Below are 27797 nucleotides of genomic sequence, written 5' to 3' on the forward strand. Positions count from 1 at the left end.
TTACGGGAGTGTCAGGAAATTAACGGATGATATTAACGAAACTAAAGAAAATTCAGTCTTAAGAACGGAAGTCGAAGAACATTTGCCAAATGTTAAGAGATCGTAAGCTGATTTTTGACAACCGTTGGCTTACCTGTCCGCTGTTGGCAGCCGGAGAATTTTCTACCACGTCATAGACAACCGGAGGAAAATCGGAACCGGAACCACCAAAAACCGAAAATCCAAAACCGAAAGAGTCACTCCTCTTCAACTGAACACACCTCACTTCCTCGGCCATCTTTCGCCTCCCAAACTCTACTCTCAACAACGACGTCTATCGGTTAACCGCAGCCATCTCGGTAGCGATTGGTTACGTCCCGTCACGTGATGTACACAAAGCACGTGTACTAACTCAACACCATCTGACGGTTAATAATCGAACGCTCAACGTGTCTAGCCGTAAACTTTTATTTTTATTTTTTTTTCTCGCTAAAAATGAACTCGATTATTTTTTTATTCAAACGCTTTGTTTCTTACTCGTAGTTTCTTAAAGATCTCTAAGGAGCTTATAAATTAAAATTTTATTATTATTATTATTATTTTTTAAATAAAAGATGGCCGGACTCACCTCGTGGAGTTGTGTATGTAAATGAACGAACTAGGCGAGTTAATGCCGATTTTTCCTGTTTTCTCTTTACGTTCGTTGACCTAATGGCGATCTACTGACCTATATAAGAGTTAATAGTTGTATATTTTACTATCACTCGACAGCGGTTCGACCGGTAAATGTTAGTTACTCGCGTAAATGCCGTTCTGTAAGAATTCTTAGTTATGAGTCTAAGATATTTGCAGAGAATTCTTTGCAATTTTTGCTCTAGGACGAATTCTAAAACCCTTCACGCTTGCTCGATGAAACGTGGAAACGATTCTTATCACCAAAAATGCTTTATATCTACTACAGATTCAAGGTAAGAACACTTTTCTTAACTAGAAGCGTGCAAAATGCTTTCTGATGAGTGACTAAACATGCATTTGTTTAGTGTAAAAAAACACTATCATTCATAAGTTCTGGATGTATAATTTGTAAATAAAGCTATGTAAAAAAATCTTTATTTTATTAAGTGAAAAATAGCCTAATTACAAACTTTTTACAGCTCTTAAAATGTAGAATTTTTATATTGTGAAGATTGAGAAGCTTGTTTTTAGCTGTAAAAAGTATAGTACAAAAGTACATAACTATATTTGAAATATCATTGAATATAATTCTATTAAACATTCCTATATTTTTACTGATTTTAATCATTAATTATTATTAAAAAGTCCAAATTATTTTGACATATGTCGGTCATCACAAATTTGAATGATTAACTATTCTACGTAGAAACTTATACCAAGATTATAGTCAATATAGAAATTTCAAGATGAGAGAAAATTATATTATTATGAATATATAAAGAAGAAAAAATGAAGCTGGAAAACATTCTCATTTTCTTATACGTTGTTTTGATTGATTGATTGATCAATTAATCAAATCATCTTCGTCTAAAAACGTTTTAAATATATCAACTTTTATTTGTGTTCTATTAATTTTTAATGAAAAAACAAATAACTCATTTTGTAACTGAAATTTTGTTTTTATCTTCTACAAAAAATGGTGATAATGACATCGTGTTATATACTTAAATTAACAAACCAACCATTAGTTAAGGAGTCGGATCTTAAAAACAAGTTGGCTTCTTAAGCAATATGAATTAATACAGTAAATTTGAGTAAATGAAAACTTGATACTATACTTATGTGATATTGTCAATAAAATATATACCATATGAGAAGTCATGAGGATACAGTACACACTAAAGAAAACTAAAATAATTTGCATGTGTGTGTGTGTATATATATACACTACTGTATATAATAGTGTATATATACACATTATTGTTATGTAATACTTTAAAACATTTTTTTTTTAAGACAAACTAGTTCCTGGTATTTCTGGTTGTATTTTTTTAAATAATTTTGATTATATTTAGTTTCTAAAAGAAGCCATATGGTTTTAGATATTTTTGTTTTGAAATTTTTTTGTATGATTAAATGTGACATTTTAAAATGTTAATATTAGAAGACGAATTAAAGGAAATTAATAAATGTTTTTTTAATATATTTATTTGCATGTTCATATTATTTTGTAGTAATTATTTTTGATTTGTGTAATATATTTTAAAATCTTTAAAGAAGTTAACATTTAAAAAAAATTTGTTTTAATAAAAATTAAAATTTTGCTGGAAATGTTAGTTAATCAATTTTTAATCTAATCAAATTTGATGTAGTTTTATAAAATTTAATTTTTCAACGTATATTATTGATTTTTTTTTGTTTTTTTATCATTTTTTTTTAGCTACTCTGAATTCAGTTGTTGATAATTTTTACTTTATAATTTTATTTCATAAAAAAATTTTTATAATTTTTTCGTAAAGAAGCCTGTAATTATATTTTATTTTTTTAAATTAAAAAGATATTAAAAATCTATAAATTTTACAAGATAGTATCCAAAAGTTCTGGAACTGGGTCTGTGTGGAAATATACATGTATACCAGGCTCATGGTGATTATTGGTTTTGTTACGACATAGAGCAACTTTCCTGCAAAGGGGTTTGCCAGTGATCATTTGTGGTACGTACATACAGGTATTGTGAGCATGGGGTGGAGTACACTTGACAATTAGTGAAAATTGTGTTGCTCGATGAATGCCATTAAGTCTTGTGTTTATTTGGGCAAAGGTTCAATGTTAACCTACATGGTGAGCAGGTTTATGGCAGTAACACACTATCACAATGAGTATTCAAATGACATTGACAGTTGAAGGAGGACAGGGAGGAGATTGAAGATAATCAATGTAGTGGGTAACCAGTGGCAGCTCACACTGATAAAAATGTTTCAAAGATTGCTGCGATCATACCACCTGTTTCCTGCACTGGTGTATTGAGTCAAGGTCGTTAGTTTTCCAGCATGGAAGAAATGAAGAAAGTAATACTGATTGAAATGAAGGATATAGCAAAGAAAGAGTTCCAGAAGTTCTTCCACAATCTCTGTACTCACTGGCAGAAATATTGTTTTGAGAAGGGACTTACTTTGAAGGAGGATATACTTCAGCATTATAACTAACAATTTCTGGATGTATGAACTCAGTCCTGAACTTTTGGATGTTACCTCATAAACTCTTGATCATTCAGTTTTTAGGATAATCGGGAATCTCGAGCAACACTTGAATAGTGTTCACTTGAGATCCCAGAGTTTAAAGAAGCCTCAGACAAAAATAATTGTTTTCCATCTGTACATATAAACTGCTATCAAAATTTGTTGATGTTTAGGATCTCTAGATGTATGTAACATTGTGTGAAATTTTTTGTTATTAAATATTATTTATGTTGTTTTTGCTGTGTCAAGTTGTCAAAACAATTAAAGACAAAATCTGTACATGACTCTTTTTAATTTATTTGATTTTCATTATTTCTGAAGGTCAAAATTTTAATCAGAATCTGAGTAAATTTTGAAAGAGGATAACACTGGTTTTTAATAGACCAAAAAAAGACTATTATTATATATCAATGTCTTTTCACTTCTAATTAAATTGTCAGTAAAGATAACATTATCAATGCCAATATCAACCTACTTGAAACATCTACTTATGACATTTTGACATTATTGGATGATATTGTAAACAGAGAAGTTTTTGATTTATTTTGTAGTTCACCTGAATATAATGTAATCTTAGAATTGGGCTTGAAAGTATTAAACTAAATCTAACACATGTAGAACTGTCTAATTTTCTATATTTTTATTGTTTAACTAGCTGTTACCCGCGACTTTGCCCGTGGAGGTTTTGCAAGCAAACCCCATTTATATTCAGTATTTCAACAACCATAGTAATTGTTATATAACACCTACCGTCGAGAATGATGAGAATTGCTGAGAATCAAACAAACTATTTTCAATTTGATCAATTTTCTGGAACGTTTACATCATTCTATAATCCAACCAATATGCAATAACAAATTCGAATTTAAAACAGTTCGAGCATTTGGTTAAAAAATTGAAATATATAAAAATATTTATAACAATGTCTGAAAGATTATTAATTTAATACACTTAAGTACTTAATGAAGACTAAACGTAACAAAAAATTGCATGTAAAATAGTACAGTAGAAGCCGTTCTTCCGGTTAAGCCTTAATGCTCTCCCTCTCCCCCTGGGGGGAATTTCGAAAAATCCCTTCTTAGTGTGCATTGCCATGGCATACCCTACTAAAACACAGATAAAAACAAAAAATCGCATGTAAAATAGTACAGTTGAAGCCATTCTTCCAGTTAAGCCTTAATGCTCTCCCTCTCCCCCTGGGGGGAATTTCGAAAAATCCCTTCTTAGTGTGCGTTTCCTTGACGTACCCTAACTGTGTACCAAATTTCACCTCTTTAGGTTAAGCAGTTTGCTCTGGGCGATGATGAATCAGTCAGTGACTCAGTCAGGACAAGTAATTTTATATATATAGATGATTTGACATGTTACAGCTAATAAATAAGCTTAATTACTATATTTGGAACAAGAAATACAACTTAGAGCTGATTATTTCTCATTTCTATGTTATACTTCATAATAATGGATGAGAAGTATAGTGAAAATGGTTACAAAGCACCTACTGAGGTGTTCAGATTGTAAGATCAAGGTTTCAAGAAAGAGCATGAGATTTAATTTAAAAGTCATAGATAGTCAAGGTTTATAATGAACTTTTTTGGAATATCTTAAAAATTTTGCAACAGCAAAAGATAGGTATATGAAATCCTCATTAATTCAAACTTGGATAGTTTCAAAATCCCATTAGTATTTGTCCTGGTCAGGAATATAGAGATTTACATGTTAAAGAATTTGGTTAGTTTGAAATATAACTACTTTGGACAGAATTTTCATTTCAAATTTCAAATTGTCATGCATATGCTAACTTGTTCATTTAGATTGAAGTGGCCTCCATACTATAAGAGAACAATAAATCAAGAACAACTCTAATCTGGTCAACATGGCTTTGCTTTTACAGTAGCGCATTTTCAGGTGTCACCTTACCCATAAAATACCCTTTTCTCTCCTGTCATAAAATATGGCTGGATTTCAGGATTGCAAGATTGGGCTACAAGTAGCAGATTAAGATACTTGTAGGACTCTCGGCTAACTAGATTTGGGTAACTTAATACTTTTTGGACTACTTTTAAAAATGATTTGGCTACATTTTGAGGAATTCTGCTTTACTTTTATAAAAGCTTTTTGTTGATCTGTGAGGTTCTCACCAGATACTTGCTACTTTACCTACAGTTTAATAATTACTAATATAAATAATGAATAGTATTCTGTATACATAGCCATATTCTGTTTGCTTAATAAATTATATCAATATATAGTTGGTTTTCTGTATGTTATATTAACAATGTAAATTCGTCTCTGTAATCCAAAACACACGCTTTGGTAGACGTATCTCACAGCAATTTCTGGTTAGCAAATTTAACTTTTATTTTCCATTGAACTACAAATATATTTCGGGTTGGTATAATATACTCCAACCCCTCTTCAGTGCTAGTTCAAATAAACAAAAAATGTTAAAACATGACTATGTTATATTACATTAAATGAAACAAACCAAAAAACACTAAAAACACTTACATTTTTTCAAGTACACAACAAAAATTGTTTCTTATTTTGCTTTTTCACAAACTAGGAGGTAGGAGGGTAGACCGTTTACAAACATCAATTTATGTTTTAACTTAAATACTATGCATACCATATTAATATGTAAAATACAAAATAAAGATTGCTATAGTTTAACTCGAAGGAAAAATTGATACTAAGGACGGATGAAACGTCTGTTCCCCAGATGTCCAGTCTGCAAGGTGGGGACTTTTCACTCCTCTATCCCCTGACCAAGTGATCTCTTCCCCTGGTTCTCCGAATTTATGGCCATTGCAGATGTGGGGTTAAGGGGAGTGGTACACATAAACTTTTAAAAATTAAAAAATCAGGGGATAGAGGAGTGAAAAGTCCCTACCTTGCAGACTGGACATCTGGGGAACAGACGTTTCATCCGTCCTTAGTATCAATTTTTCCTTCGAGTTAAACTATAGCAATCTTTATTTTGTATTTTACATATTAATATGGTATGCATAGTATTTAAGTTAAAACATAAATTGATGTTTGTAAACGGTCTACCCTCCTACCTCCTAGATTGTGAAAAAGCAAAATAAGAAACAATTTTTGTTGTGTACTTGAAAAAATGTAAGTGTTTTTAGTGTTTTTTGGTTTGTTTCATTTAATGTAATATAACATAGTCATGTTTTAACATTTTTTGTTTATTTGAACTAGCACTGAAGAGGGGTTGGAGTATATTATACCAACCCGAAATATATTTGTAGTTCAATGAAAAATAAAAGTTAAATTTGCTAACCAGAAATTGCTGTGAGATACGTCTACCAAAGCGTGTGTTTTGGATTACAGAGACAAATTTACATTGTTAAATTATATCAGTTACAGTGCATTTGACATATTGTACAGATATATGTAAATCTTTGGATAATTTGAACTTGTGATTTATTTTGTCCCTTGAATTTCAAATTAACAAGGGTTTCCTGTAAAATCTGATAGTGGGAAAACAGATATAGTAACACACTATAAATATTGAATAAAATATATTAAAATTTCTAAATTTCTTATAATAGCACAAAAATTTGACTAAAACTTAATTAATAGGTGAAAAATAGTGATTTGCTAATTGAGATATTGATATATTTTATGGTCATTTCTGTCAATGAAAAAAATTTTTACAAGTGAAATACAATTAATTTCTAATTATAATAATTGTATGGTTTCTGCCCCTTTTTTCCGGTTGGTTATATATTAATATACTGTGGATTATTGAGATGTTGCTTTATGTATATAAATACAATTAATTGAATTACTACATTAGTAATTCAAAACTAAAACTAATTACTAAATTAAACTAATTACTAAAACTAAATTAGCTACATTAAGTAGCTAATTTAGTTTTAGTAGTTATGCTTGGAAGAACAATGCTTGACTTTTTTTTTATAATTCTATGATGTGGTATAGGAGGAAAACTGCTTATAGGAGAACATTTATCTACTACAAAAGTTTACATTAAATTGTAATGTTTATTTTGCTACTTTTAAACTGTTAATGCTATCACAATGAATGCAAAGAATAAAGTTATGAAACATATGTGTGTATTATAAATTCAATAAAAAAAAATTTTTAACCAATAAATGATTCATTCTAACATGTCCTTTTTTTTTTTCACAATCAAAATAAGTTATAGAAGCAAATCAGAGAATACTATAACAAGAGAATTATTTCAATCAAAACTTCTTCCAAAACTTCAGACTATGAGGCGTTAAATATAATTAAAAATATTTTATTCTTGCGAGCGCTTTCGACGTAAATATACACGTCGTCTTCAGGCAATTCAAAAAACGGCTAATATCGTTAATGTTTAAATTTAAATGTATGGTTCGAATTCTCTATTCGATTTTGAATTGCCTGAAGACGACGTGTATATTTACGTCGAAAGCGCTCGCAAGAATGAAATATTTTTAATTATATTTAATGCCTCATAGTCTGAAGTTTTGATTGAAATAACTGTTGGCGTGACATCCAACCCCAGTACTTAATACTCCTAACAACAGAATTATTTATGATGATTATTCTAAAGAACTATTAGAGTTCTTAAGCAGAACAGATTTAAAGAATTTTTTTCCTAAATGAAAAGATTAACTTTTCAAAAAAAGACTAATGCATTTTTAATGTCAAATATTAAGATTTATTGATGATGATGATGATGATACTATACCAATTTAAAGACAATTTTTTTTCTTTAGTTTTTTGATGATTAAAAGAAAAACAAAACTGATTTTTAATTGTTAAATATTCAAAGTTTTTTGCTACATTTTTAATGTAAAGTGTTAAAAATTGCTTCAAAAAAAAAAAGAAAATAGTAGTAAAAGTCTCTTCATTTTAAAGTTTTTCCATTTTAACTGACAACAAAACAGGCAGATTTGAACCATTGATCTTTATTTTGGGGAACTTCTTAAAATTGTGTCTAATAACAGAATTTTGAGCCAGTTTGAATCAGCAGCTTGAATCTGTTGTCTTTTCATTTTTTATTCTGATACCTGATCTGATTGATACCTGTATCAGTATAACTCTAACAACTCATCCTAGACTGCAATTTGTTACTAACTAAACACACTCAAGAAAACCTTTAAATATGCAGCCGTATTTATTAAATTCTAACGTTTTCGGTCATATTCAATGACCTTTCTCAAGAAAAAACCGAAAAAATCAAACTCCGAACTTGAATTAACGAAAAAATCGAACTCCGAACTTGCAAACGCTTGTATCGTTAATTCAAGTTCGGAGTTCGATTTTTTCGGTTTTTTCTTGAGAAAGGTCATTGAATATGACCGAAAACGTTAGAATTTAATAAATACGGCTGCATATTTAAAGGTTTTCTTGAGTGTGTTTAGTTAGGATAACTCTAACAAAAGTTAAATAATTCTCAGTGAGATATGGTATTGTTGTGGAAATTAAGATACCTTTATCAAAATACAAGACCACTTTCTTGATCAGAATGTTTCTGAAAGATTATAAAGCATCATAAGACAAAATTTAGAATAAATATAATTGTTATCTTATTCATAAAATAATTATTACTGATTTTAATATTTCTGAATGATTGATTATAATTTTCTGCATTTTGCATATTACAGGAAATAAGAAAATTTTATTCAAAATATATAGTAATAGTTATAACTTTGATTGCAGCAAAAAATAAATTTTGTAGAATTAGGAATAATAAAATTTATTATTGAAAATCTAGATGCTTTAGTTTTGTTGTTTTATGCTTATATATATAAAAATATTTATCTCTATCATTGCATTAAGATCAAGAATTAAGGAATATTCTAGATGGTGCTTTATAAGTAAAATGTGTGATCATATTTTGTAATCTGTCACTTGTCTATAATTATTAATATAAGTGGTTTCTAATTTATACTTTTTGAAATGCATAAACGTCAATATGTGTATTTTACAATCCCAATACAATAGAGTACTGAAATTCCAATATTTTATCAATAATATTGATGAATAGCAATGTGGAATTTCTTTTAAAACTTAATTTGTAATATTACATTAATGTTTGTGTACATATGAACATTGAAATTACCAAGCCTTACAAGAAAGCTATATCTCAATCTGATTTTACTTACTTTAGAAAATGCTAAAACTAAAAGGTTTAATTTCATTATATTAAGTTTATGTTTGCATATTAATTGATTTATGTGCATTACATTTTATTTACATGTGAAATGAAAAAATTCTCTCGATAATTTCTGTTTTATAATTGGTTCGGGATATTATTGAATTATTTTATACTGATTATATATTACCAGAAACTGAACCTTTTATTTTTATTAAATGCTTTTATTTAACTTGCTTTATGTCATGTCCTCAAATCTTGCAACTCAAGTTTCGTCCACTAATGAGTAAGATAGAATGTGAAAACTTCGAGGAGATACCTAAGTACAATGACAATACATTTTAACAATGTTTTAGGGGTGGTCCCATCCCATCCTTCCAACTAACACACTTGCTAAATTTTACATTTGGTTATGTTTATTATATGCTGAAATGGAGGTTGAGGTCACATCCCCACCTAATCTCAAAAACATGACTAATAAGTTTTTTTTCAAATATATTAAAATTATATTATAAATAGTTTGAAAAAATTTTTGAATAAATTGCTAAAAGACAAGAGATATTAAGAGTTCACATTTAAAATATTGTTGCAATAAATGGAGTCTTAGATGATAAAGTCAAGTCAGTCATTGTAGTTAATTTAATGACAAACAATATACTTTTTTTTAGTGATGCCACGAATAGTGATTTTGCCGAATACCGAATACCGAACATTCGGCTACGCTCTTGGCCGAAGCGCCGAATGTTCGGCAAAATATGTGTACATTTTGCGAGTGATATGTTATGACCTGATACATTGCGGTGGGTGCGGTAGCGACACTGCGGGCACATTTGTTTTATTTGCGAGTAGATCATGTCACAACATGCATTATTTGTTCATTGTTACATCAAATTTCGTTACTAATTATTACTAAAAAATATCACTGTATCACTTTATATGAAAACTGTTCGCCTAGATCGGACGGCAGACCTTTACAAGTGGTGGTCAGCAAACGCAAAACAGTATCCAAGCCTGACAGAATTCGCTAAGATTTATCTATTGTCTCTCGGCAGTAGTGTATATAGTGAGAGGCTATTTTCAGAAGCAGGTATAGTTTATGAGGAAAAGCGCAATCGTTTGCTATCAACAAATGCTGAAAAATTTGTTTTCATTCATTACAACTTACCACTGATAGATTTTAAGTATTAAATGTAATAATTTATGATTAAAATAAATACGTTTTTGAGTAATGTGTGCGGTTTTTTTTTTTTCATGATTTGGTATTCGGTATTCGGCCGAATGTTGCATACTATTCGGCCGAATACCGAATATTAAAAAAAGTAGCCGAATAGGCCAAATACCGAATAGTAGCCGAATATTCGTGGCATCTCTACTTTTTTCTTTTTTTTTTTGACATATTTAAACAGCAAGGACAAGTACTTTTTCCCCTTACTTGGCAATCTTGGCAATTTCTTCTTAGTCTTTCACACCATCTGCCAAAATCTCCCCTTGTTTACTTTCCATCCTATCTTTCCTATATTCCATTGGCATTTCTTTTAAGTTTGTTTTTGCTTATCATTGCCAGGTACTACATGAGCATAAAATCTGGGACAAAATGAGTTATTTCATAAAGATACTGGGAATACTGAGATGCTTTAATTCCAGGACATGCAATAGATATATATTTTCACTCTGCCAGTGACAGAAATACATTTAAAACGTGGAAAAAAGAAAAGATACTTCATTGTAGGAACAATTTTTAGAATAAAATTCTCTTGTTGCTAGATGTCAGTCAGAAAAAATCTAGGACAGTCTAGAAAACTGGACATCTGGCAACGCTACTCCTGTCCAAAGATGATCTAGCCAGACCTAGATGTTAACTAGATTAAAAACTTAGAAATTTTCCAACTCATTGTTAAAATGTATTTAATAGATTATTATTGTAAAATGACACTAATTATTAATTAAATACATACTATAAAATTTGTATACTAATATAATTTGTAAATTTGTAAAAATAACAGTTGAATCATTAATTCTGCAAAAATTTTAAGAAAAAACATTGTATTGGAAAATATTTTAGTAGCAGTTCAGATGATTATCTAAAATGTTTTTATATGGTTTATACACAGATTTTCTGATGGATATAAAAAGATTTTGTTATCTATTTTAAATTTAAAATATTAAAACAAAATATGATCAAACTTCTAATTTTTTATAAACAAATCTGAAGTTTAAGGTCAGCAACTAAACTTACTTTCAATGTGTATTTTTTTTTTTTCTGTTGTCTACAGCTATTTATACTCAATCATTTAAATTAGTTTTGGAGAAATCTAAATTTATTACAAATCTTATAAAATCTTTTTTATAATTGAAATTTATGGAAAATAATTATTCACTTTTTTAGATTCCAAAAAATTAGTAAAAATATTTTGGAAAATATTCTTAGTTGTTGAGATAAAACATAAAGTTAGCATTAAGATCTAAATCTTACAACAACAACAAANTATATATATATATACCAGGGCAAAATGAAACTCTGTGCTAACAGTTTAGGTATTAATTCTAGAATTAAAAATAAGCTTAAAAACTTTTTGTAAATATTTTTTCATATAGTATTACACCTAAATCTCCAATTATTCCTGTTTTAATAGCATCCTATAAATGGCAATAGAGACATTCCAAGAATGCAATTATTCCAATATATTGACAGGCTATTATTTCCCAACTAACACTATCATTTTATATGAAATTATAAATCTTGCAAATAAAACACCTTTTTTGGTAAGATAATTATCAATCTCATTTCCATTCATGTCTGATCACATTTATTTCTCTATTTGTCTTTTGGTAAATAAAATGATGATGATATAGATACACAAATTTACTTGATGAGGACTAAGTTTTTAGACTCAACTCATGTCTGAAAGTTGACCGTCATACCTAATGATGGTCCTTAACTATGTCAAAAACATCAACATTATTTAAACTTCACCCATTGTTAAGATGCATTTGATTTAATTCGGCTGAATATCCACAGTGGCTAGTCCATCCTATTGATCATATTCTTTTGTACTACAGCAGAATCCCAGAAACTCAACGCTTGATAACTCAACATTCCATAAAACTTTTCATGTCATTCTAAATAAATAAATAATCTAATACCTACTTCTATAACTTTATACTACAGTCAAATAAATTATGACTCTTTGCTGGTGACACTTGATAATAACATCAATTCTGCATGTTACCAAACGATGTAACCCCTTCTAAAGTGCCACTGTAAAATGCCATGATGCAAATGTCACTAAATCAAAAGTAACACTGAAGAGCCAATATTTTTTAAAATTTAACTACAAATAGAAATAGTCACTATTGGTATGTATTTAATACATATGTGAATTTGCACATAGAAAATTTCCTAAAATGATATTATATTTAGATTAGCATCATTGCTATGATGTAAAACTCTTCACTTTTGGTAACTTGTCACCGTCTCAGTCCACATTAAGTTTTTTCTTGCAAGACTACTGTATCTCAAATATTCTAATCAATAATGTTATCAGCATAACGTTTATCTTGTCAAAAGTTAAAAAAAAATCTGTTTTTAAACATTTCGTTGTTTTGATTAAATAATGTACAGTACATTTGTCTCCTGTTCATGACAAATATTGCCTCGGCTTCTGTGAATGAAAATATTAAAATTTAAATGTAAATAAACAATCAAATACCTGGTTATCATGTGTTCATTTCTGAATGAAAATAATCAGAAATGAATGCATTTTTAATAACTGAAATTTATATAAAATTATTATTCTTCCTTATTAAAAGTAATTTGGAATTTGTTATATTTGATTATGACTTAGTAACAATTTATTAGATAGAACAGACCAGATTTTCTAGTTTATATCTATGAGAGAGATTACTATAAATTAGCATTAGCCAGATATGTTCAGATATACACAATCCCATCAAAAGAATTGGTCAAAAATGAAAATGCTAAAATATTTTAATCAAGATTAAATATTTTTCAAGACAATAAATATACTACCCCTGATGCTTGCTGAGAAAATTGTTTATTCAATAATTTACAAATGTTTCAAGGAAGAATGAAGATTATTTATTTTCTTCCATATTTTAAATCGTGAAATGTTTCAACCTATTTTCATAGTCCATCTTCAGGCTTGGAATTCAAAATATAAAGCATTTTAAAATAGCATATTCAAATTATGGAATTTTTGGATTTTATATTTAAACTTAATATTTTAAAATATAAACTTGGACATAGTTTATTCATTCAAGAGATGAACTAAATAATGAGCAAAAAGAAGAACAAATAAAATTTAACAAATGAAGTTCATTTATAGTAGAATACTGAAGTCAAAGGTTTAAATATCCTTTCTTTTCTATGGTGAATTTCTGGGCTTAAGATAATTCTTTTACATTTCTGGCATTCAGGAAATAGTCTTTAATTTTACTTTAGTATATATACTATCTCTTCCATGTTCATGTTCATATATAGAGTTGGAGATTGTACTGTCTTAACAGTGTCCACTTTATCCCATCTCACATCTGAGACTTCCGTGTAGCCAGAATTGTGTTACATTGCCTTTTTTTAACATAATAGTATGGCTCAAAGAAAACAAATATTATATTTCTTTTCATAACACCAATATAATATATCTTCACTCCCAAAGTTGGTTTTCACAGGTTATTTGTATTCCTCTGTATGAACATAAATATAATGAACCAAAACAAAATAAAATTGTTTATTCAGCTAATATACAAAGTCATTTTCTCAGCATCAGCGGGTATACTATAGTTTTTGTCTTATCATCAGATCACAATAGTTCTAATTCAAACTTCTAAATGTTTGTCTTGTACCAAACTATCCAAATAGAAAAGCATAATTAAAACAGATCCATTAAATAAACAATAAATTAACATGGAAGCAAAAGAACTAGATATTTGTATTTCTAGTTTGGCCAAATCTTAGGTAATAATCTCTTAATGCTTGTTACATTAACTTCTCATTCTTATTCTACTGTATTACTTGAATGTCATGTTAACAGGTTCTCATTTAACTGAACTTATAAAGAAATTTTTGCAAATTTTCAATATCTATATTAATTGTTAAAACATATGCAAAAAATTTTCTCATTACATTGAATTTAAATTATAAAAATAATATAATTTTCTCATTTAGATATTAATTAAATAAAATTTCACTTTATTTATTTTTATAGAAAACAAGCTGAAATTATCAATGGAAACAAGATAGCATCAGAAATTAAAGAAGAAATCAAACAAGACATTGAAAAGTTAATAGCCTCAGGTCGGCGACGACCTCATTTAAGTGTTATTTTGGTAGGAGACAACCCCGCCAGCGGAATTTATGTGACAAATAAGTTAAAAGCTGCGCAAAAAACAGGTTGGTGTCTCAACCAATCTCCGGTACACCTTGAACCAGATCTCGTTATTAGTGTCATTATCAAAATCAAATTTGAATATAATTTTAAAACATTTTGAACTCTATGAAAAATAACTAGACTTTTTTAAAATTTTAATTAAGGAATTAAATATAAGATGACTTATTTCTAAATTTTTTAAAAATTTCTATTATTATTATAATATATTTTTATCTTATGAAATATAAAGAGTTATCTTGAAACAACTAATCAATTAAAATTTTTCATTATATAAAGTATTAAAATAAATTTAAAATGTTTAAATGTATTTTGAAGTTTTTTTTTTTAATTTTAATCAAATTTTATTAATGTAATAGTTCTTTTACATCCTTAAAATATTCATCTAAAATTCATATTAATGATTAAACTTTTTTCCCTCCCCAAGAAGACAAATCTATTAATTTTAGACTGGAAAACTGGCTCTATTTTGCACAATAGATTGTATGTTTACAAAAAAATATAATTTTGTTAGTTATAAATTGTCTTATATTATTATACTTTCTACAAAGCTAATGGATATGACAACCTAATATTAAATTAATGTTTAAAAAGTTGTTTAAATATATCATATTTATTATATTTTTTATAATCTATTAGGTATCTCTAGTGAAACTATCACACGGCCTTCTTCAATTAGCCAACAACAACTTATTGATATTATTCATCAGCTGAATGACAATCCTGATGTAGATGGAATTCTAGTACAACTTCCTCTCCCAAACCACATGAATGAGAGACTTGTGTGCAATTCAATAACACCAAGTAAAGATGTTGATGGCTTTCATGTTGTAAATGTCGGAAGATTTTGTCTAGATATGAATGCTTTAATACCATGTACACCTCTAGGAGTGATGGAGTTATTACGCAGAACAGGTATGGTTTTTTTTTTAATATTTAAAGTGCTAAAAAATACTTTTTGTTTTATGGAATATACAGTTTTTATTTTGAATATTTGCTTTTTTGTAAGCAAAACCAAATTTAGTGCTTGAGAAATCTATCTTCAAGTTTTAATGCAAAATTGCTACTGAATTATCTTAAAATTTTAAGTGAATTAATAATAATCTAAGCTTTATTTTTCAGTTAGAACTTTAAAAAAAGAAGATTATGCAATAAAAATAATTAAGTCATATATGAGTGCCTTGTATGGATGTTTTACTGGACGAGGGCGCTGAATGTGTCCCCAGTTGGCACCATAGTAACCGACGATGGTTATAACTTAAGGTTAAGTCATATATGTTTAGAATGTTGCATGTCATTTTCAAATACTTTTAATTTATTATACATTTAACAGTAAAATAATGATAACAACAATAAAACCCAGATAATTATCAAAAATTATAAACAGATGCCAAAAATTTCTACATTAGAANATTTATACTATTCAAAATGATTATCCTTCTATCTACAGTATTATCCTTTTTCTTCTGGTGACAACTTCCGAAATTAATTTGACTGGGAGAAATTTATTTTAACTTAAACGCTTACAAAAATAAGAAAATCTATTTTAAAATACCATTTTAAATAGGAAAAGAAGTGTTTTAAATATTTGAAAAATATGCCTCTATATGCAAACGTACAGTCAGACATACGAACACACATCAATACCCTAATTTATTTATAGTTAGAGACAGGCTTCCTTAAATAAATATATAAATTATAAGTAAACAAAACAAAATTAAGAATTCAAAATGTATTTTGAAGATTAACAATCACACAAATATACTACGATATTATATTAATTTATTTATAATTGAATTAATTATATTATGGACATTAATATATACTAATCTTAAGGTGTTCGGAATTAAAAACACATAAAGATAATAATAATCTGCTCTCTTCCCTAATAATAATGTAAAATAAGAAAGTTTAGTAATAAAGCGTAGTTTCTACTTAATACATCATCATCACTAAGTGTACCTATCATCTATAAAATCAGTAAAAACACTTCTACTTATATATAAATATCCTAAGCGCAGAATAATTTTGATTTTAGATACTAGAATCTATTTACAATGTGTGAATATATGTTCAAGAATCATCATAGATGATGATGTTTACAGATTATGGTTTAAAAAAACTTACTCCCAATCTTTATCAATGTATAAATGATTGTGTTGCGGTCATACCAGCATTTATTATAGATTTTTTTAATCATATTCCATAAATATCATCATACATGATTCCTCTTGAATTAATATTTGAACTTATTTTCATGTGTTCATTCGTCTATGGGTGTTTTTAACTAGATTAGCTGTTTGTATAAACTATATTTAGTATAAATGGATATATTTCGATGATATCTGTTGATAAAATGATACTTAAACTCACTTGATACATGCAGAATGACTCTACAGTCCTTATGTAGTATGAATCTTTAATAACTTCACTTCTATGTGAGTTATAAACAATCTGTAAAATGAAATAAAGAAACAATTTATTCAAGATTTAAAATATTTAATTATAATAATTTCAATACATGCAATATCATTTTTGTTTTATTAACAACAACAACTCTTTCGTGGTCACTGCCTGGTCGTGGTGGGAGAGCCCAGTAATTTTACTGATCCATAGGGCAATTCAGGCTGGAGCACAAGCTCCTGGTAGGGATACTCATGCCACCAGTAACATCTACAAGGAGAATTGAAGCTGAGTGACCACACCCACATTCTGTGGAGATATTTACTGTGGTAGTAACCATGTGTAAGTGTGATCCCAGCTCAGATGTTGCCTGGGTTAACAAGTTCCACATTTGTGGGTTAGGCAGAGACTCAGATTTGAAAAATAGGCCACAGTCTCCCTTGGTTACTGCTGGTGAAAGCAGTGCCAGCCCAAGCATGGCTACTGCAATGCCCTCAACAGAAGTGAGGAACCAACCTAGTCTTGGTGTTTCTATGGTAATGCATCCACAGACCACAATGGCTAGAAAACCATGCCAACAGATGAAATGGACATCAGAAATGAACAAGTTTATCATCCATACTTACTACACAATTACAAGATTTGAAAACAAACATGACAGTGTACAGACAAAAACTACATCATAAATTCACACAACATTATCTTCACCAAACAAAGTGTTTTGATCAAAAAAGAACAATTATACACAACAACCTTATCCCACAAACAACACTTGATCTGCAACCTGTTGTTTGGTAAGTTCAAATACATCAACAGACAGAAACATGTAACATTAATGAAGATCATGTGACCTGTCAGGATAATTCAGCAACAAGCACTGATTATAACACACAAAACAACTACCACAATGATACTACATACACTTCCTCATCCACCACTTATAACATAGACATAGATTTAGTTAATATGCTTTCACTTCATATTTCATATTTCAGGAAACACTCACTAAATATGCAGGTACAGATTCCACACAAAGACCACAAATACCAAAAATCAACACGTCAAAGGTAGTAGAAAAAACACTAAATTGTGTAAACATTCACTTACTACCACACTACATCTATTTAATTTCTACACATTCATACATTAGTTTATGCTTGGGTTCATTGAACCAAGCATAAACTGAAAATACAATCACAGATAGATACACACAAAACACAATTCTATCATAAACCTGTTTGGCAGAGAAGAATAGAACCACAAATAAATATTATTAGACAGTAATTAGGCAGGCTGACACAATACACTAAAAACAGCATAACATCCAAATTAGAGAAACAATTCAAAAACATTTTCAAGAAAATCAACACACACACAAAACATGAACATCACAACACACACATTACAGAATACATCAATACACTAAAACAAAAACTCGCAGCCAAAGCACGTAGACTCAAACGATACAAAACATGTACACTACGAAAACAACAAAATAAATTATTTACAAACAATGAAAAACTTTTCTACAGACAAATCAGTACCAAAACAAACACTGATATACAGCACAGTGACACACCAGCAGAAGAAGAACTCGCAACATATTTGTCTTCTCTTTGGTCCAGTGCTGTCACACACAATGTTGATGCAGGCTGGATTGAGGAGGAGAACAAAAACTTGTACAACATACCAACTATGCCCTGTGCTGAAATAAACGTACCTGACATCCGATATGCTGTTAACAGAACACACAACTGGAAGATATTTGGTGTAGACAATATTCACAATTTCTAGTACAAAAAGTTTACATCACTGCACTAGGAACTAGCTAAACCCCTAACACACACCATTATTAATTCACAAGACATGCCAAAATTTCTTACTGAGGGCATCACCTACATGAAACCTAAAACAACAATACCATAAACCCCACACAATACAGACCAATTGCATGTCTTCCAACACTATAAATTATAGACATCCTGTATCGCAAACAAAATATACAAATATGTTGAAGAACACGACATTCTTACGGAACAACAAAACAGTTGCTATAGAAATTGCAGGGAATGCAAAGAACAGTTACTTATAGTTTCAGTAATTCTATGTCAAGCACACAAACAACACAGAAACATACACATATATATAGACTACAGAAAAGCATTCAACAGTGTTCCACACAGTTGGCTGCTACATGTTATACACATGTACAAAATACATCCATCACTCATTCCATTCTTCCAAAAACTATGCAGCAACATTGGAGAACAACACTACATCTCAGGATTCATGACACTTTCACACAAACAAATCAAATATTCATTAGACAAGGAATTTTTCAAGGAGATTCCTTGAATCCTCTCTGGTTCTGTTTAGCCCTTAACCCATTATTTAACATGTTAAACAACATGCAACATGGTTAAAATATCAGACATGAAAAAACAACACAGTTTACGCTGTCACATCTCATGTACATGAACGTAAAACTTTATGCATCCACACAAAAACAACTTTGTCAACTCTTACAGATCACACATTCATACTCCAAGAACATACAAATGGAGTTTGGCCTAGACAAATGCAAAACACTTCACACAGAAAGAAGTGTCCCGAAGAAAGGAGATTTTGCACTTGGAAATGGAGATATGATTGAATCCATGGAAGAGGGCAAGTTCTCCAAGTATTTAAGATTCCAGCAAGCCAAACTAACAGAACATACACAAATAAAACAAAGGTTAATTAAAGAATACCAAAGTAGGTTAAATGCTATTTTCAGAACACAGTTAAAGCAATAAGCACACATTGTCTCAGTACTCACATACTCTTTTGGCATTATACATTGGATTGACATAAACCTTGAACAATTTCAAAGGAAAACAAGAACAACACTTACTAAGCATAAACATCGTCATCCTAAATCAGCCATAGAAAGATAAACCCTTCCATGTAAAGATGGTGGATATGGCCTGATGGCCTGATTGACATAGTAAACCTTCACGACAAACAAATACAGACACTGTGAGAGTTTTTCTACAAAAAAAACAAGAAACATCACAGTTATATAAAGCAATAACTCAAGCAGGCTCAAATAACACACCATTAAACTTACACTCACATCATATGGACATAACAAAACATATAAAAAACATAGACCCCATTAGGCAATCATGGGTTCAAAAGGCACTCCACGTCAGACATCCCACGACCTGGCCCAGGATTTTGTTGACATAACTGTGTCAAACAGTTGGTTAGTTGGGAGATGCCTCTTTGGGGAGGCGGAAGGATTCATTATTGACATACAGGATCAGATCATAAATACTAAAAACTACAGAATACACATCCTCAAAGATACAACACTCCCAAATGACACATGCAGAGAATGTCACATCATGCCAGAAACTATACAACACATCACTTTCAGTTGCAAGCTCTTGACACAAACAGATTATTTATATAGACATAATCAAGAAGCTAATATAGTATACCAAAAGCTTGCAAAGATACACAAATTATTAGACATTCAGGAACCATACTATAAATACATTCTACAGACAGTATTGGAAAACAACATGCACAAACTGTACTATAACAGAGCCATAATTATAGATAAAACAATTTACCACAACAGACCATCATTGACAAACACAATAAAATCACATACATTATAGACATATCTATTTCAAACACTAACAATGTACAAAACACATGTACTGAAAAAATCAGCAAGTACACAGAACTCGCCCAGGAAATAAGGCATCTGTGGAGGATTGATATGTTGCTTATTGTACCTGTTGTTCTCTCCTCTACAAGTGTCATACCACACATTTCTGGGATGCATCTCCTTCAGCAGATTTCTCATATGTTGTGTTGCTGTAACCAACTAAACCAAACTAATTCTAATGATCAATTATTTATTGTGACATTGCCACAATGTTCTCAATTCTTTTAGTGGTTTTACCCCTGTACATCATACTTTTACTGTTAGATAACCAAGCACGACTCTATTGTTATCTAATTCCATTTAGGGGAAATTTTGAATTAAAGTAATGTAACTTCCAGTCCAAACCAGAAGTTTGTATGTAGTTAATCTGGACTTCCTGCTCCTAAGCTTTCCATATCTGGTCTTGACTTTCATCTATCTAACTCCTTTCTCAAGGTTAAGGAAGGACAGACAGACAACAGACAGGTGAATTATAGTGGAAATTTATAAGTCTACAATTTTTTCAAATAGTATTCATAAAATGGTTTAAAGTGTTGATTTATAATTAATCAACACATTAAACTATTTTATATTTACTTTTATACAGTTTATGAATACAAAGTTGATTCATCTAGTGGTCACTATATAATTTTAAAAAAGTCAAAGATCTGTAATAACTGAAGAGGGTCAGAAGGCCTGAAGTACATTTCTTTGCATAATAAAGTTGCAATAGTCAGTTACTAGTGTGTTCCCTGTGTGATTTAGTTCTCTTCAGCAAAATTTATGCTTATCATTAAAGGGGTGTATATGTTGCTAGATATTTTCTAAACTTTTGGTTATACATATTCAGTTAAGTCTTATTTCATTTCATTACAGGAATCAAAACATTTGGAAAAAATGCTGTTGTCTGTGGTCGATCAAAAAATGTGGGAATGCCAATGGCCATGCTACTTCATGCAGATGGAATAGGAGAAACTCAAGCTGGTAAAAATGATTAAAAAATAATTTAACTATTTTAATTATTCAAAATAAACATATTGCCTTTTATATATCAGACAATATTTTTCCTAAACAAATGTTTTTTGCTTGTTTAAAATTTTTTTTTCAAATATACAGTGGAACTGTGCTTAACATAAAAGAGTATTTCACATAACAAGCAAAACAAATTGTAAAAAAAATTACTCGCTTAACAAGCGACGTTTTGCATAACGAGTGATGAGGGGAGAAGTCCCGGGTGTACGCATGTTCCATCAGTCTCTGTTTAGCACTCGTTCCACTATCATCCTAGTATCCCTTGTGATCACATTTTTCCAAACTTGTGTTCACACATATGTATAAACATCAACAACCATAGCCGTTATATAATAAAGATGCCAAATGATATGCCAAATTCTTTGGCTAGGTAAAGGCTATAATTAAATATTAGAAATTAATTAATTTGACTAGAGGTAGGCAGTTATGCTGCCATCTCATATTAAATTTAATGACCAATTCCAAATTAAACTTTAGAAATGTCTAAATTAAAAATTATTTATAATTATTAAATTTGATACGAGATAGAAGCATAACTGCCTACCTCTAGTCAAATTAATTAATTTCTAATATTTAATTATAGCCTTTACCTAGCCAAAGAATTTGGCATTTGGTGTCTTTATCACATATGTTATCTGTGATTTTGTTTTTGTTTTCTGCCAATTGAATTTGCATTCCAGGTTGGTTCATTCTGTGCTAGAAGAAAAGATGATGATGATGATTCACACTCCTTAACAATGTATATTATATAATTTTTGTTGAATAAACATTATACAAAAAATATTTGAGTATTTTTTTTTTTTCCAGCATGGAATACATTATCATATTTTACATTAATTTATATGGGAAAAATTGTTTCGCTTAACGAGTGTTTTGCATTACGAGTAAGATTCTGGAACAAATTATACTCGTTAAGCGAGGTTCCACTGTAAAATGAAAAAACAATTTGCTATAATAAGAGTATTTATAACCAAATTTTTAACAAGATTTAAAATTTTCTTATTGAAAAATAAACACAAATAATAGTAAACTGTTATATCACGTTAGTAAATATATCTGATTATCCAATAAGATGGATTTGTAATTTATCTTTTGAATTACTTAATATGATTGTGCAATATTTCTCAATATTTTCTTTTAAGTTGTAATATCGTGACCATGTGTTTTTAAGGAACTCTTCTGAACTAAGAACGAGGATTGTTATTTAATTTACAAGTTGGTGCTTAAAAATTCTATAATAGCTGAGCAAGAAGAGATATAAAGATTTTGTTTTTGACAATTTAGCATTTATGTCAATTATTTTTTGTTATATTGACATTATTTTTCTTAAACTTGTTTTTCTAAATTAAACAAAAAAATATAAATTTAGAACTAATGGATGTAGGTAATTCAGATAACTAATTTATAATTATCTAAAAGATAAAATATCCTAATTCTATATTATTGAATTCTTACAATTTGTAATATAGAGTACCTCAAAATTGAAAGAAAATTAGTTTGAAACATTTAGTTAATATGCATAAATAAATTTTTGGCATCTTTTAATAAGTCATTATAAATATAAAAATTGTTATAAAAGTATAAATATTTATACCTCAGGTTTGAAAAAATTTGAATTTTGGTTTGTAAAGAAAATAACAAATTGAATAATAATAGTATATTTAGAATAAGATTAGATTCCAACTGCAGTATTTCATAACTGATATGACATTAATATTTATCCATTTCTTTAAATTATCAGTAAAATTCTAATGATGTAAATAAATTTTACTCTATTCAATGAGAATAAATTATTCTTCAGCATTTATGGACCAATATTTCTGAATTAATCTTATAAAAGAAATTAATTTTCTCAAGCAAATATGTTAGGGATGGTAATGGCTGTGTACAGAAAGTAAAAGAGTAAACTGTATTAAAAATTTAGTTTTGTATTTTAGAATTAATAATTAAATTTTTTACCTTGGAAATATTTATAAAAATCATCTAATGCATTGCTTTATGATTTCAAATGAATTTTTCTAATAAATTATAGAAAAATAAATTTTCTGTAAAAGATTATTTAAAATAAAATTTTGAATTTTTTTATTTTGAAATTTATTTACTCATATTTAATTATTTTACTTAATTTATTATTAAATTTATGTTTCTATAATCTAGTTTTTGGGATGTTTAAATTAGTGTTATATAGTTTTTAGTTAATAGTATTGTTCATGTAATGACAAACATTATAGTATTTTATATTTTGTACTTAAATCACTTAAAAAATCAACTGATCTTTAAATAAAACTTACTTACATTTAGCTACATTTTGATTTTATCGCAACAGCAGAATATTTTGCCAAACATCTCTAAAAATAAAAAAAATATCCATTTTTACAACAGTTACTTAGCACAAAATAAATTTCAGTAGCTGTGTATGTAATGAAATATTAAAATGTTATCATTAAACTGGATAAACTTTTTATCACATGTTGATAAAAATTATCAATGTAGCTGCCATCACAAACATGTAGTGGTATTAATTTAGATTAAAACATATCAAGAAATAAATATTTTTCATATTAGTTGCTTTTAGCAATAATATAATTAACTGAAATATAATAAATAATGAAGATTATTTTTAATATTGATTTTTTAATTATATTTTACTTGTTATCTCAAAGTTTTAAACTGATTAATATACAAAAATATATATATTTATACATTTCATATTTTAAACAATTTTAAATCTTAGGAGATGCTACAACAACTATATGTCACAGACACACTCCAGCTGAACAATTGGTACACTTTACGAAGTTGGCAGACATTCTGGTAGTGGCAACTGGAATACCGCATTTAATTACTGCCGACATGGTTAAAGAAGGAGCCTGCGTCATAGATATCGGAATTACGAGGATCAAAGATCAAGTTACTGGTAAATCGAAATTGGTTGGAGATGTCGATTTTGATGGTATGTTAATATTTCTTGCGTACGGTTTATTTTTTTAACAAAATAACAAAAGTGTCGATTGAACAAAATTAAACTTTTTTTTCTTTTAGGTGTTGTACAAAAAGCCAGTTATATCACCCCAGTGCCTGGAGGAGTTGGACCCATGACTGTTGCCATGTTAATGAAGAACACTTATCTTGCAGCTATAAATCGTATTAAATATTAATGTTAAATAATTAGTGAAGGGTAGCTTTTGAAATAATTTATTTGTTGTTTATTGTATAAAGAAATTTTAACTAATTTAATTGTTTTTAATTTATCTCTCTCTCTTTTTCCTTCTAAGGAATCGAGTGTAATATTTCATAAAAACAAAAAATAAAGTAAGCAGAATGTCGGGCGCCATAGGTTAAAGGTTAAATTGCCCATTAGATATCATTTAATATATATATATATATTATTTCATTTAATGACTGTCGATTTGGTTTATTTTCACTGCCTTAATTAGTGAATCGCTGTTAGTTAATGAACGTCTTCGGTATTTTAATTAATTTGATTTTAAGTGGCATGAGGTATAATTTTGCATAAATTTAATTANTAAGTGTAATATCTCTTGATGCAGCTGCTGCATCAAGAGATATTACACTTACTCCCAATGGAAATGTAGAAGCAAAAAAAAATACATGCACCTTTACAGAAATATCCATTTTGACTCTTACAGGCATGTCTAATCCAGTCACTCCTATAATGGATTAGACACTCCTGTAATGGTCAAAATTGCAGCCAGTTTCAATGTGTTGAAGCAGCATATGTTAACTACCATATTTTAAGGCATGTAAGATGAAACATTTGTCTCAAAAATTGCAACTTTACATATGAAACACAGCAATCTCTCATAGGCCAATGAATTACCCAAACAACCTTCAGAAGACTACAGATAAAAAGGTTCCAAGTCTCTGGCTGGGTAGAGGTTAAGTGTGCATGCCAAAATTGCCAAATACATGATGCAAAGTTTTCTCACATACCACCAAAATTTTTGGGAGAATATTACATATGGGACTTAAGTATTGGGAGAACCTTTTCAAATAATCAAAAATTCACATTCATAAAATGTATAGTGATTTTATTTACTATCATCTTGTTGCCTGGCAATTGATCCAACAATTGAACAGGATAAAACTTACAGTTGATAGTATTTATTTCTTTATTGAGCTATATTGAGCTTCTATATTGAGTAGATGCTGTTTTTAGCATCTCTCTACTCAATAAAATTATATTTTATTAAGTTAAACTACCTGAGTTGTCAAAATTAAACTTCTTCAACCCAGAAGGCTCCAAAGAGTGTTCTACTGCTTGAAATGAAACAACATTTGGACATGTACAGTACTTCAGATAATGTGCTCACCATTTATTAAATAAAAATTTTTTGATAAAAAGTCACCGATAGGTGATGTTAGAGTTATGTAACTGGGATCCAAACCTGTTCCATTGTTGGAGAATGGTACAGTCGACCCCCCCATAACACTGTTGATAATTCCATTTTATATGAACTCCATGTTGTACAAGTCACTTAGATTTTATAAATACGTGAGCCAGGCTGTGTACGGCTCACATATTTGTAAAATCTAAGTGACTCGTACAACATGGAATTCATATAAAATGGAATTATCAACAGTGTTATGGGGGGTTGACTGTATCTTAACATGCTAATGACTTTTTGATTCCAGAGCATCAATAAAGCTTTGAGATACTATATACATGAAGGATGGTGCACCATTCCACATCCCTGTTCAACATATGTTAAGGGAGACTTTCATGAATGAATGGGTGATCAGTCATTATTTCCCAACAGCTTGGCCTCCTTGTTCACCTGATTTTACCTCATGACTTCTGGCTATGGGATTCATTGAAAGACAAGTTCTATCATGAAAGATGTGTATTTGTATCAGATCTAAAGAAAGTGTTCACTGGCATGTTCTTGTGATTAAAGCAGACTCATTATGTTTAGCAATGGAAAACATGATTTTGTGAATGGAGCACATATTGAACATTTGTAGCCATGATTTGCATAGCTCCAGCACCATCTATTAGTGACTTTTTTTGTACAAAATATTTTTATTTAATAAATGGCAAGTGCATCATCTGAAGTACCTGTTGTCCAAATGTTGTTTCATTTCAAGCAGTAGAACACTCTCCAGAGCCCTCTGAGTTGGGAAAGTTTAATTTTGACAACCCTGTATATACTACAACTCAGTGAAGATGTTGGGTATTTATTTTTTAAATGAGCCCTATGTTGTGTGCTGGAAAAGTCATTGACTTGCCACATTTGGCATTTGTGCTAAGGATTGCCCATCCCTGACCTAGCCAATTTTTCAATAAAAATACCATTGTTTAATTAAACATTAACAGTAATTTTTTTTCTATACTTAAACAAGCAGCTTCTGCATATATTCATGCAGAATATTTTAATTGTAAATGACTTCTTTTAAACTTCTTTTAAACTTCTCTATTTCCTTCATAAATGAAAGTGTACAGTACATTGTAAGCTTACTTTTTTATTAAATAATACAGTAAAATTTTGGAAAAGAGTGCCAAAAACATAGGATGGCTTAAACACTACTTTTTCCTAAATATTCCGCGCTGAAATGGAGATATGTCTGATATGCCTAGTTGTCGTATGTTTGCATCTATGATCTAGAACAGTGTTCTCAACTACCAGTATTTTTTTGAACAATTTTTTTGCATTGTAAATTTTGAAAGTAGAGATTTTAGGATGAGACCTTTTTTTATTCAAATGATTAAAAAAATTCAATACTCCCAAGTTAATGAGAAAAAACAGTAATCATATTGGTTATTTTTTTTTATTTGTACTTAGTGCTTTTTAAATAAAGTCAATGCATATTTTTATTTTATTTTTTGATTAAAGAATTGTACATTGTATACATATACATATATATTTATCAAAAGGCAAATATAAAATTTATATATATATTATATTTTATATATACAGGTATCCCTTATACAGGTATACCTCGACTTA

At 29.2% G+C, this 27797-nt stretch overlaps 1 protein-coding gene across 2 annotated transcripts in view; it reads left to right on the forward strand.

Moving 5' to 3' along the window:
- Nucleotides 1-280: 280 nt before the first annotated feature.
- LOC111629759 (bifunctional methylenetetrahydrofolate dehydrogenase/cyclohydrolase, mitochondrial-like) overlaps nt 281-27797 on the forward strand; it is a 29343-nt gene continuing 1826 nt past the window's right edge. For both annotated transcript variants that reach the window (XM_023373669.1, XM_023373670.1), the window contains exons 1-6: nt 281-947; nt 14514-14698; nt 15333-15608; nt 21673-21780; nt 24563-24781; nt 24871-25006. In XM_023373669.1, coding sequence (XP_023229437.1) covers nt 811-947; nt 14514-14698; nt 15333-15608; nt 21673-21780; nt 24563-24781; nt 24871-24986 — 1041 coding nt within the window. In that variant the 5' untranslated portion in view covers nt 281-810 and the 3' untranslated portion in view covers nt 24987-25006. The remainder of the gene's footprint in view (nt 948-14513; nt 14699-15332; nt 15609-21672; nt 21781-24562; nt 24782-24870; nt 25007-27797) is intronic.

This window comes from Centruroides sculpturatus, unplaced genomic scaffold, assembly GCF_000671375.1.
Source record: "Centruroides sculpturatus isolate CEXI.00-Female unplaced genomic scaffold, Cexi_2.0 scaffold541, whole genome shotgun sequence".
In the NCBI taxonomy this organism is placed as follows: Eukaryota; Metazoa; Arthropoda; class Arachnida; order Scorpiones; family Buthidae; genus Centruroides; species Centruroides sculpturatus.